Below are 12825 nucleotides of genomic sequence, written 5' to 3' on the forward strand. Positions count from 1 at the left end.
AACTCCCTCATCCAAGCCTAGTGTTCTCCCTTCTCCCTCTGCAGCTGCCCCTGCCTCTGTGGAGACTCCTCTAAACTCTGTGCTGGGAGACTCCTCTGCTTCTGAGCCAGGCTTGCAGGCAGCCTCTCAGCCGGCCGAGACTCCAGCCCCACCGGGTAAGGCTCCCGTTATCATCGCTGCGAACCGCCGGTCCCCTGAAAATGCCCCGTGTCGGCATCCGGGATGGCCCGGAAGCCTGGGGAGGGGGGTTTTGACGGTCGAACCCCTCGGTGCCACGGTACCGTATTTTTTTCTAATGGACAAAATTAGCGTGGTTTTCTTTTCTGCTGTCTTCATCGTCTCTGGAGGATCGATAGGGGGAATTTTCACACTGAACTGGATTTTGGCATCTTCAGCAGGATCATAAGGGGAGGTGTTTTCCAGTATTTAAAGGCTTCCTCAGTACATTTCTCTTCAATTTCACTGGAAAGATAGCAATGCCGTGCTTGAACCACGCAACACGTGTGTGTTCCGACTTGTCTCCCTTTCGTTTCGGTAGGCCCTAGAGGTTGACGTAGTGCCCTGCTGTGGTGGTTGCGTATGTGTCATCCATCCTAGGGTCCCCGCTGCAGCAGTTCCGATCCTGACCCTGTCTCACTTTGGTCCTGTCTCTCCCGCGTTGAGTTCCTGTGCTGGGCTTCCAGGGCCGGTGCTCCCCCAGCCCTGTGGAGGAGCCTCCCTTCGCAGCAGCGGGTGGACAGGGTGGCAGGCTGGGTGTCCGCCCCAGAGGGTTCCGGGGTCCACAGTTACAGGCAGTCGTGGGCTAGAGAGATCGTTGAGAGAGAAGAGCATCTTCTGTAGTTACTCCTTCCCCCATCCCACCCCCTTGCCCGGACCTCGCTGTCATGGTAACATACTTCTCAGTATGGATTATTTGTGAGTAGAGAAGGGCCTGGCTCTGGAAGTAAATACGAAGATGCTTAGCAACCCTCCCCGCCCCCCCCACCCCACCCCCTTTTTAAATAGGATTTAGCAGGAATTACCGGAAGGAATAGGACAAGAAGTTGGTGCTTACAAAGAAACAGTGTCAGAGTCTGGATTCAGATACTCCTCTTTTTAAAAATCCTAGTTCTCAAGATAAGGCTCGTTATTGCTACGTATATATTTTTCTCATCGACGCCTCAGATTTGCATAAACACTGAGCCAGAATTCTAGCTTAGCTCGCTGTGGCCGTAGTGCGGGCCAGGGAGGCACCATTACTAGCCAGACCGGGGCAGGCGGCCACTCCCGGGAGACCTGCGGCGGCCCTGCACTCTGGGCTCTTCGGGGAGTGATCTCGGTTTTCAGCTTGCGGACCTGCTCGAAGGCAGCAGTCTCAAGAGATGTCCCCCCCCCCCCCCCGCCCCAGCGTGCAAATGGCATTTTGTTTGTGCTAAAACACCCCCTTTAACGCTAAAGGAAGGGAGTACCTCCTCGTTGGGTTTTCTGGTAATAAGTTCTTCCTCACTCTCTGTGATTTTAGAACAGTTAGACATTTTTCTCTTACTCTGTCTTCTAGCCTAAAACACCTCTGTGCTTCAACCTCTACGTCACCTAATGATTTCTGGTCATTATTTTTAGCTTTTTAATTGTGTAGATTCTTTAACTTCAGTGATTCTTACTTCTCTCTGCACGTTGGAATTCGATCTGTAGTGATTTAGGGTGTTGGTGCCTGGGACGCAGCACCCTCGATGTTCTCAGTCCGGCCCCTTTGGCCGCCTGCAGACACACACACACACACACACACACACACACACACGTGTTCTCGCTGCTGTAGAACTTGTCTCAACACCCAGGGTTTGCACAGGTTAGTGGGGGTTATTTCAAGTAGCACTCACAGCCATCACATACAGTGGCTTCTTTTTTCAGGGATACTGACTTCCAAATTTTATAAGCATTTACTTTGTGTATTTACCAAATCCCCAAGGACAAAAAAGAAATTCTGATTAAATTAGGTGATCTGTTGCGTAGTTCTAGTTCATAAGGCTCTAACATTAAAGTAAGTAGTTGTACACTTTGTTTTTATATTTTAGTGTCTTTTTAATACTGACCTAGACTTGGAACATTATGATAAGCTCATTAATATGTAGTGAATGTTGGAGTCATCCATTAAATGTAGCATGGCAGTCTGCCTACAGTTCCACGTAAGGCATGGTCATGTAGCTCTGTCGTTGACGGTCTCATTTAATGTTTCTTTCTCTCAGGCGTGGTCTTGGGACCACCTGCACCTCCGCCCCCTCCTCCACTCCCACCAGGTCCTGCCCAGGCTTCCGGGGCGCTCCCCCCTCCCCCAGGACCACCTCCTCCTCCTCCTCCACTTCCCTCCTCAGCGCCTCCCCCACCCCCTCCTCCACCCCCTCTCCCTAACCAGGTCCCCCCCTCCTCCCCCCGCCTCCCGCTCCTCCCCTCCCCGCCTCTGGATTTTTTGCGGGATCCATGTTGGAAGACAATCGCCCCTTGACTGGACTGGCGGCTGCAATTGCTGGAGCAAAACTTAGGAAAGTGTCACGGGTAAATGCGCTTCCAAATTACTGTGTTTTTATGTGTGTCTTGTTCTTGCTCAGTACCTAAAATGCTGAATTTAACACGCTCTAATTTTGTGAATCCTATGTTAACAACTTCATTGGAAAATTTTTTAAAAATTGAAAAGATTTTTAAAAATGGAAAGAATTTAAATTTAGGGGGAATGTTGCCAGGATAATATAATTTCTGTAAAGCCAACTGCTGGCCTCACCAGTTAATATTTTACTGTATTTCCTTTACTCTTTTCCCCATGTACGTTTCCTTCTACTTAAACACAGACACTTTTCTTTTTGTCTCAACTGAGAGTAAGTCCGAGAGAGCGGGTCCCGAGTCCCCTAAATACTCGGTTGTATGTTTTGTAAGACTAGGGGCATTCCCCTGTGTGACCACAGAGTAATTACCAAAGTCAGGACACGTTACTGATAGAATACTGTCATCTACAAGTCTATTTGAATTTCATGTGCTATCCAGTCATGTCTTTTCCTGTCAGTTTTTTGCTAGTCCAAGATCACTCATTATATTTAGTTGTAGTGTCTCTTTAATGAGCTTTAATCTGTAGCAGTTCCTCGGTTTTTCATGATACTGGCATTTTTGAAGACTGCAAAATCATTATTTTGTGGCTCACCCTTTAGTCTGGTTTATCTGACGTCCCCTCAAGAATAATTCAGGTTGTGCGGTTTGGGGGTGGGTTACGCATTTTTTTTACCCCCAAAGTAACGTGTCCTGTTCAGTGCAGCACACGCAGGGCTGTGCGGGGCGGTGTCCCCGTGACGGGTGATGTCGGCTCTGAGACAACTCGTGTCACCATATAATAAGGCCAGTGCTGTTCACCCTACTAGTTCTTACGAGGTTTTAAAAGAGAGGTTCTTTATTGAGGTTAATGCTGATGTATTCTGTTGTGACTATAATAGAGTCGTAAACACAGTATCGCTTGACACAGGAGTTTACTATGTACGTATGTTTCCTTAAGATGGAGGATGGCTCTTTCCCAAGCGGGGGCAGCGCTGCTGGCGTGAACGCGGCCCCATCCAAGGCAGACGCGGGCCGTGGAAACGGGCCCCTCCCCCTGGGGGGCAGCGGGCTAATGGAAGAGATGAGCGCCCTTCTGGCCCGGAGGTGAGTGAGGGAGCCGTGCGCTCGTGGTCCGAGGTCAGGGTCTTGTCTTACTTTTCTTCCAAAGTGTAATTGAACTAGATGCAGTTCTTCCCTCTCGGGTTAGCTTTCCTGCTGAGATGGATGATGTTTGTAAAATACCACTTGCCTGCTTTGTAGGAGAAGAATCGCCGAAAAGGGATCGACGGCAGAATCGGAACAGAAGGAGGACAGGAACGTGAGTGAATGCGGGCCGCCCGCTCACCTGGGAGGGCGAGGCCCCAGCACGCGTGGCTCCTCCAGGGGCTCGTGTCAGAGACCGGCTGGACCCCAATAAGAACTCGCCGTGGCTCAGTTTTGTGCTCCTCGGCTATTAACAACGGCTTGTCATGAGTGTTACGATTTTAATGACATTCCTAGTGAGACGTGGGGTTGTGGGGAGAGCCCCAAGTTCAGGCCTGGGAGTTCAGTTCTTGACCCACGCCTCACGTGAAATGAGGGAACAGTCTGTCGCTCGGTTTTTTGGGGTCTTGGCTTTGGTTTCTCCCCTGAGGGTCCCCACCTCCTTGCGTTTGAAATGGAGGACTGAGACTGGGTCAGCAGTGTGCAGGTGTCTCCCCCGGGAGCCTGGGGTCCTCAGCTCTTGCCTCCCCCGCCTCCCCGGTTCAGCTGGGCAGACTCCGCTTTGTCTGCTGCGAAGCCTGGTGTCTGACAAACAGTGGGATTGTTTCTCCCGCTCCACCGGGCCCGCGGGGGCACCGTTCCTCGGGTCCGTCGCCTCCGTCCGGCCTGACAGCGCGGGCCAGGCCGTTCCCAGCGAGAACACCCGTGGACGGGAGCCGCGGGGACCGGCACGGGAGATGCTGGGCGGGCGAGAGCAGGGAGAAGCCTGTAAGGCCGAGGAAAGAACAAGTGGGGAAGCGGCGGAGAGGGTATTGGAGGTGGAAGTACAGACTAACTACGAACGACGGGCTTGTGACATCGTTAATACTTGTTTCTGTGTGTTTAGGAAGATTCAGAGCCCATAACGTCTAAGGCCCCTTCAACAAGCACGCCCGGTAAGTGCAGGAGGTACAGTTGAACTTGACAAACCCACTCTGTGCGGTGATGCTTCCGTTTCCCCGCGTTTGGATCGAGTGACTGCTCGGTTACCAAGACGTTAAAGGTTTTGTCCACACTCGAAAGCACTGGCCTTTTCCCTCTCTTCTCTGCCTTCTGTTGTCCGAGAAGCAGCTGGAAGTTTCTTTTTGATGCTGGGAGACCCATTAAAACCCCAAGTTTTTCTCTGATGAATCTTCCTTTGAAAATCATAATGTTTACACATTTTCTGTGTATCATTCATAATGGGTTGAGGTTATTCACTAAAACAAAGACAGTGTGTCATCAGGCGAAAGGGAAGTATTTTTAATAATTGATTCTTAAAGGTAAAGATTGACCATGTTGGCTAGCACTGTCTCTTTCCAAACATTCTCACTTTGAGAAGGTTATCATTTTACCCACCCATATGGCTAACAGTGACCATCAAGGAAATAAAGCTCCTGATTGGTAAAAGGAAACGTTTTTTTAAAACTTCCAGGAAACATCCTTGAATGTAGTGAAATTGAGAGCTCTTGGGCATAGACTATATTACTTAGAATATTAACGAAATGTATTTCACTGGAGGTGCTTAATGAGCACTGTCCCCACATGGGGCTGTGGCATTGCTAGGTAGTCTCAAGCCAGTTCTTCATATTTGACTAAAAGGTTAGGGGGCGGACTGTGCCCTGCCGTGTCTAATGTGGGATGAAGCAGCATACATCTGATGATTTTGATGGATTCATATCCAGAATCGATCCACAGGAAACCACTATAGAGAAATGCCTACATTAATTCCTACCTACATAGTTTGACTTAGAGACTACCAGTGCCTCTGAGTTCCACTTTTTGGAAAGCATACTTTTGTCTTTGTTTTGACGGTTGTAACCTGTTTGTGAGAAAAGAAATCATTCTCATGATTGCAGTGACCGCTCAGCAGTCAGACTGCTGGGTGGTAATTGACACCGTGACTTTGCGAACGGTTTTCCCTCAGCTCTGCTCGTTTCTCCTCTGGACAGGGCTCAAGTCAGTTTACATTATCGTTGTCAAAAAACTGTCTGGTTTGTGACCTGTGTGTCTTAGCTTTATCTTTCTTTTATAAGCCAAAATTAATTATATATGCTGTTATTAACACCCTCGATGTTTAAAAACTCAAGTACAATTTAGGGTCACAGAACCTTTTAAAATTTGAAAACAATAGAAATCCTCTCCCCAAGGAAGGAAAAATCATATTTTTTTACAGATTTGCTCATAATTTCAAAATTTATATGAATTCCCTGAAGGTTATGCGTAGACTCCTAGTTAACAGCTCCTTAATATATACCCCTTATTTAAGATGCGGGAAACCGAAGCCGGGTTTTCCATTGGTTCTGTGCGTGTTTGCGTGTGTGTTGCCATAGGTGATAAACCGAGGGTTTGTCCAGAAGGGCTGCGGCTTCTTTTTTCACTTCTTTCATTGAGGGTTGTTTTTTTTTTTTTCTTAATATGCATTGTGCCAGATACATGACGAGTCAAAAAGGCCTTGGGCACCAGCTGGGAAGATGAGAGACACATACACACACACACACACACACACACACGAAAAATTAATCTTTTACATCCACGTGTTACATATTAAGTAATGTGTCAGAGAGGAAGGACATTGTATCGTCTGGGGTCACCTGGGCATCTCTAGAGAAAAGCGACTTCTTACCGTGTGTTGGAGGGAATTCGGTCTGGCTGGACGTGGAGGAGGGTCGCTGCTGCACGGGTAGGGAGCCGGAGATGAGCAAGAAGAAGCTTGCCTGCCTAGAGTGGAGAGTTTTCTGTGTACTGGGGGGAAAGTTTGGAAGAGTGAGTATGAGAACCAGACTGTGGGAAGCTTTTTATGAGAAGATCAGGAGTTTGGTTCTGCTGGGCACCTCAGTTGGTGGTTGGAGTGTTGTCCCGATGTGCCGGGGTTGCAGGTTCGATCCCTGGTCTGGGCACATGCCAGAGGCAGCCGATGAATGCATCAGTAAGGGGAACAATGAAAAATCTCACTTTCTCTCTCTTTCTCTGCCCTCCCCCACAATCTCTCTTAAATCGTTTACAAAAAAAGAAAAGATCAATAATGTAGGCTTAACCTTGCAAGGAGTGGGTTGATGGTTTAGGAACAGTAAAAATGGCAGCAGTGAGCAGTGTGACACGGGAATCGGGGAGGGCCGAGAGGGGAAAAACGTCTCAAGGAGGATCCAGTGCCGTTCCAGAGACCTGCTGGCGGTGACCCAGCCCGTGTCCTCCTTCCTCAGACTGACCTGGGCCCCCCCCCCAGAGAGAGGGCAGCCTCTCTGTCCACACAGCTGCACTGACCTGCTCCTTCCCAACACCGGAGGGGCCCTTCTGAGGTTAGAAGAGGATCTGGCTGATAGAGAAAGACCTCGCCCCCCTGCTGAGTGTTAGCGCTCACTACACCATCGCATGCTGGACTTCTTCATCCCTCCACATGCCTCTTCTTTGGTGTCAGTGCCCTGGTGGCTGTCCCCCTGCCTGTCCAGCTGTCTGTCCTTCGTTTCTATTCAGGACCTCCCTCTTTGTACCTACTCCGGCAGATGTCTCTTGGACATGTTTCTGTCCCTCCTGGACCTGTTCAAAAGACAGAGATGGATGATTGGTCGACAAGCAAAGCCACATGGGCGGTGACTCGAAGGTTTCACGTGTAGATGACCGAGTGCAGCAGCAGCCCAGAACAAAACTAGTGTTTCGGGGAAGAGTGTGAATTTACTTTGCCTGCGTGTAGTTTAGAGAGGGAGCAAGCTGCTGCCTAGATGAGAGCATGAGGCCGCCAACTGAGGGAGAGCATCGGAACGAGGGGTTTCCTGGTTAAAACAGCACCCCGAGGTCCCAGCTCGTACTTAGACTTGATTCTCGGGTGGCCAGATGCTTCCCCGTGACAGGGTCCCACTGCCGGTGTCAGCCAGTTGGTCAGCGAGGCCGGGGACAGCATCAACGACTCAGCCCAAATTAGAGCAGCGCCTCGCGGCATGGGAGACTGCTGACCAGCGAGTCCCTGCACGGCTTTTGCAGAAGGAGCTGACAGGGAACTCACTCACATTTAACTGGAGTGCTCTGCTGACGCCCAAGAATTGGTTTCTTTGGGAGTCAAGGAAGTACAATAGAACTGCATGGTTACGAAATCTATTTCCAGTTGTTTGAATTTTTTTTTTCCAAAAGGACTGTTTGAATTTAGATTAAATGTCAGAATTTATCACGACATTAAAGATTTTACTTTTTATTTGTTTTACTTTTAGCACTAAAAATAGTTTAAAATAGTATGGTGGTACTGTCCCAGTCTAATAAACTTACACTATCTTTTAATTTAAAATAATTTATACTGTATCATAACTACTTAAAAACATCATACTCTTATTCTGATCATCCTGTCTTTACCAGAGAAACTTCTTTCCGTCCGGTGTACAGGGGTGTAGTATTTTCAGTTTGACAATCGAGTGTATCCCAGTGAAACTTATCACACTTGGCCTTTCTTCTCTTTTGAAGGTCTGGAATTGTTCAAATTCGAATCCTTACAGATTTTAATTCAAGTTCAGAATCGAAATTAAAATTTTCTTACTTGCCTGTATGACTACATAAGCCTGTATAACGGTATTTAGTGATTTATTAGTTGTTTTGCCGTAGCTCTGGGAGCACGCGGGATGTTTAATAACCTGTGTTCTTTATTTTTAAAGAACCGACGAGAAAACCCTGGGAAAGAACAAACACGATGAACGGCAGCAAGTCACCTGTTATCTCCAGGTACCAGTGTTGTTTTCTACGTGTTACATTACACTTTCACCTCAGGAGGAAGTTGACGCCGCCTACATTTGTGTGGCAGAAACAGTGGGTGGTGGACTTGAACTTGGGCAGTGGAGCAGAGAACACCCCCGTGTTCCCACTGCCGTTAGACAAACGCTGGGCTCCTTTGCATTTCCACTAGTGAAATTCCACTGTCTGAATTCTGCCCCACGCGCTCGGCCGGCCAAGTTGTCTGAAATTTAGGTAGCTAAATTTTTTTTATTTTGAGAGCTTCAAATGGACAGATAGCACAGTGAACACCCGTAGCCCCATCACCGAAATGCCCCGGTTATTAACATTGTGCCCCATTTGCTGGGACTCTTATCTACACACGCACACGTTTTTTTCCCCTCTGAACAGCAGTAAGGCATTTGCCAATATTTGTTGCTTCCCCCTGAAGACTCTTTGTGTTTTGTCCTAAGAACCAGGACATTCTCTTAAGAAACCTCAATACAATTGTCACTCTCAAGAAATTTCACGCTGAACAAAATAATATTACCATGCGTAATATGTTCCCATTTTCCCATTAGTCTGAATGACATCCTGTATTTTGTCATTGTAATTTTTGAAAGTATTTTAAACTGAAAAGCAGCTGGAGAGAAAAGACTACAGTGTTTATGAGAGAGCAAAAGAAAATCCTGAATTGGTAAAGTAGAAAGATTTTTGCTCTCTCTGTTCAAACTTCTAATTATAATCGAGTCAGAAAAAACAGTGCCCAGAAACAAGAGTAGTTAATTCGTGTTTCTCCGAGTGGCCTTGTGTCCATGGTCAAGGGGATTCAGTATTCCTTAGCTGAGCACACTGTATCATCATAACTAAATTTAGATCACGGGTTTGGAACACAGAGGAAGATTTGTTTTGGTAGATGAGGTAGTTGAAAGGTCTCCCCGAAACGAAAGCTATTTTTCCTAGACACTAAAGAGTTTTTTCCCTTTTCTTTCTGAGCCATTTGCCTTAGTTTTGCCTCGTAAGGTGCAAACTTGACTTACAGAAGTCTAATCAGGAAAAACACGGGGACGGACCTCGTACTGTCACTGGTCTGTTCTGCGTCGGCCTCAGTCTAAATCGGGGCTCGTGACGCTGAGGTTCTCCTGGTGGCGACGGGGTTTGCCCAGGTCACTGCTGCCTGAGCACCCCGAGGAAGCCGGGCCTTTTTGGACCTGTGGGTGCTTGTAGTTTCTCAAGGGACTGGAAGAGGGCCCGGCAGACGTAAGGCCTGCTGGGGTGTGGTTGGTAATAACGTGGGTGTAATAATTTATAGTTGGAATTCAGACGTTTCACCTGAGATGTCCTGTGGGGTGCTTGCGTGTGAGATATCGTTGCATTACAGAGTTACACGCTTCTGATTGGGTGTTTCAGGAGGGGCGTTATTTGTGCCTGACCCTGTGTTTGACTGTAGAGCAGAGGGCAGGGATTTGTCTCGGTGCACGTGTTTTTCCAGTGTCTGCGACGCCTAGCCCCGACGCGCAGTCTCTGAGGGCGGGTTGGCCCCAGCCCACCTGGGGTCGCCCCTGGGAAGCTCGTGGGCCACGTGCTGATCGGAGAGCGGAGCTGCGGTGCGCCGTTCTCCTCTGGAGGCGGGAGTTGTGACGGGGAGGATTCTTTCTCCTCTCTGCCACCGCTTTCCATCATCGTGAGCCTGCCTGCAGCTCAACCGAAATTCCCAGATTCCTGGCGGAAGTGTCTTAGAAGGGACAGGGAGAGGTTCTCCAAGTGGATGGTGCTCCTCGACGGGTTCGCGTCCATTCAGTGCAGGAAAGACTACCTGAAGGATTGATTCTTCAGACTTCGCCTAAAGGAAGTCTAATAAGCGTTCTGAAGGCCGCCATTTGAAACGTATTTTTGTATATAGATCGAGGAAATACTGGTTCTCATTATCCAGTGGGTGCATTGTGGTCGCGTTCTGACTTGTAGGTGGTTTTCCTCTCCTTTCCCCAGATAGGAATTCTGAAACGCCTGATTGTCTCCTGACCACTGCTACAGCTTTCGATAGATGCGATGCAACCACCACTATGTGTGGTGTGTGTCTTAACGCTCCGCTGCAAGCACTTTTCAGCCATAAGCGATTTTAAAAATATGTCTAAAAGATAAGAAGTGTGTTCCTTTTCTTCCTAAGTCATCTCCCCCGCTCCCTCTGGAAGTACGTACACTGGCCACTTTGTGTCTTTATTTAAGTGTGCCTTACCCTCGCGTGGCGGTGAAAATACCCCTTTCCCTCCCGAGTCTCCGCGCCGTAACCGGCACGTGAATGTCCTGTGATCACACGCAGGAGATGCCGCCCTCACGCTGGAGTTACTAAACGAAGACATCGGATAGTAGGGGACACACAAGGCTGTTGTGGTCAAAAATGCTTTAACCTCGGACTGGAATGAAATGCTGGGAAGTTTGTGGTTTCTTCCTGCGGTGTTTGCGAAGGGCTTGCAGGTCGTGTGTTCGAGATGGAAAAAATGTCCTCTGTGTGACCCCTGAGAAGAGTTACTTTCTCTACTTCAGGCCACGATGATTTTTATTGTGCTTTTATTTGAGACCGTGTAGCATTATATTTAGTCTAATAGAAACGTCTTTGGGTTTTGGTACATGCTATAAATCTTTGTGTTGACATCTCACTGTGTCTGTAGTCTATAAAAATGATTTAAAAAGTTCTCTGTGATTTAAGTCAACAGTATCCTCACATAATTAGAATTAGTCTCCAAATACCTTCTATTTTTGTTGGAAAAACTCATTTTAAGGTTAGTGGACTCCTTTCGTTCTTACTTTGTTTGCTAAGACTAAAAAACCTGTAAAAAATAGCATAATGAGAAATACTTTTCCAAGTTCTATTGTATGCCCCTTTACATGGTCTCTCCCCTTCGTAGACGGGATTCTCCAAGGAAAAGTCAGATTGTTTTTGACAACAGGCCCTATGACTCATTACACAGGTACCCCCCGATGTGCCTCTGTGGTTTGAGACTTCTAAATAACGCGTTCAGGCGTGGGCTGAGCTTTTTCTACCCGGATCAGTAATCACCACGGGGGCGACACCTAGGAAGATTGGCTCTTGCGTGTTCAGCTTTTTACCTAGAACACTTCTTTAAAACTTCTGAGAGATTTGAGTTAGAAAAATGAGTAGTGTTCATTTCCCCAGCATCACCGTATAGTTGGGTTAGGACAAGGGTAAATGGTAAACGTATCAGAAACACTAGCATGAGAATCTGAGGCCACACACATCCGGGCTGTTTGTAGGTTGTGTGTGTGGGACAGGGCCTGTAAAAAGGGGAGCACCGGATCCTGTGCTGTCCGACGCCGGAGCATGGGGCGGTAGCACGGCCCCGGCTGTGGATAAGGCATTTTTTAAGGGGAAACCTCTGTTTTCTGGATACTTTGTTGTAAATTGAGTGTCTTTGACAACCTAGCATCTAACATCCCGAACAGATGATTTGTCTTCTAGGATGAGTCCTATTATTCCATTTTTTCAATTAAGAAAAACTTAAGTTGTGAACCATGTATTTCTTTCTTCATTGAAAAAATGGCAATTTAAAAAAAATCCCCAAGTGCTTAAGTTATACTGAGAGTTAATTTGGCAGGATAGGGATATAAATATTATAATATATCTGGAGGCAACACTGTTGTTATAAAGTAACAAAAACCTCTGAGAAACCCTCATGTTTTGTTACCATTTACGGTGAAAACCACAGATTAAGAATAACTGAGATCTGTGCATGTTATTACCCGTGTCTGTTTTTAAACCTGCACACCAGGTCTCCCGGGAACTCGAGCTCGGTGTCCCGGCTTATGGGAGGGGTGTCTGGGGCATGAAGAAAGGTTCCGTCACCAGGCTGTGTTTGGCCAAAGTGCTGTCAGCTAAAGCTATTTTCATGGCATCGATGATGAACATACTTGATACGTTTATTTCATTAGCCCGTCAAATCTGCATATAATAGTCAACTCATTTTTTTCTGCCTTTTTCTGAGGTTATTTACTTTTTACAGCCCACAGCCTAAAACTTACTAGTAGATAGAAAGACGGCACTGGCGATGCAGTTGTCTGCTGCAGTCTTCCCGGGTGTCTTGCTGCTTCGCACACAGTGTCTCCCGGGGCAGTGTTGTCCATAGACTGTTTTCAAAGTGGTGATTACTTCTTTCCTTCAGTATGAAAAGTTCCCGCCTGTAGTTAACTGTCGTGGTGGTGGTGGTGGTGGTGGTGGCAGTGGTGGTGGTGTTGGTGGTGTTGGTGGTGGTGGGTTGCATGTTAGCATGAATTCCTTTTTTTTAAGAACTGCATGTTTCCACAATTACTGTATAACAATAATCATTTCTTGCATTGTTCAGT

At 47.4% G+C, this 12825-nt stretch overlaps 1 protein-coding gene across 1 annotated transcript in view; it reads left to right on the forward strand.

The window, feature by feature from the left end:
• Positions 1 to 12825, forward strand: part of ENAH (ENAH actin regulator) — a 105478-nt gene that overhangs the window by 84036 nt on the left and 8617 nt on the right. The window contains 8 exon segments of the mRNA XM_045860584.1: positions 45 to 155; positions 2223 to 2399; positions 2402 to 2529; positions 3512 to 3657; positions 3814 to 3871; positions 4643 to 4691; positions 8412 to 8478; positions 11373 to 11435. Coding sequence (XP_045716540.1) covers positions 45 to 155; positions 2223 to 2399; positions 2402 to 2529; positions 3512 to 3657; positions 3814 to 3871; positions 4643 to 4691; positions 8412 to 8478; positions 11373 to 11435 — 799 coding nt within the window.

This window comes from Phyllostomus hastatus, unplaced genomic scaffold, assembly GCF_019186645.2.
Source record: "Phyllostomus hastatus isolate PE091 unplaced genomic scaffold, TTU_PhHast_1.1 phas_contig_148, whole genome shotgun sequence".
NCBI classification, from domain to species: Eukaryota; Metazoa; Chordata; class Mammalia; order Chiroptera; family Phyllostomidae; genus Phyllostomus; species Phyllostomus hastatus.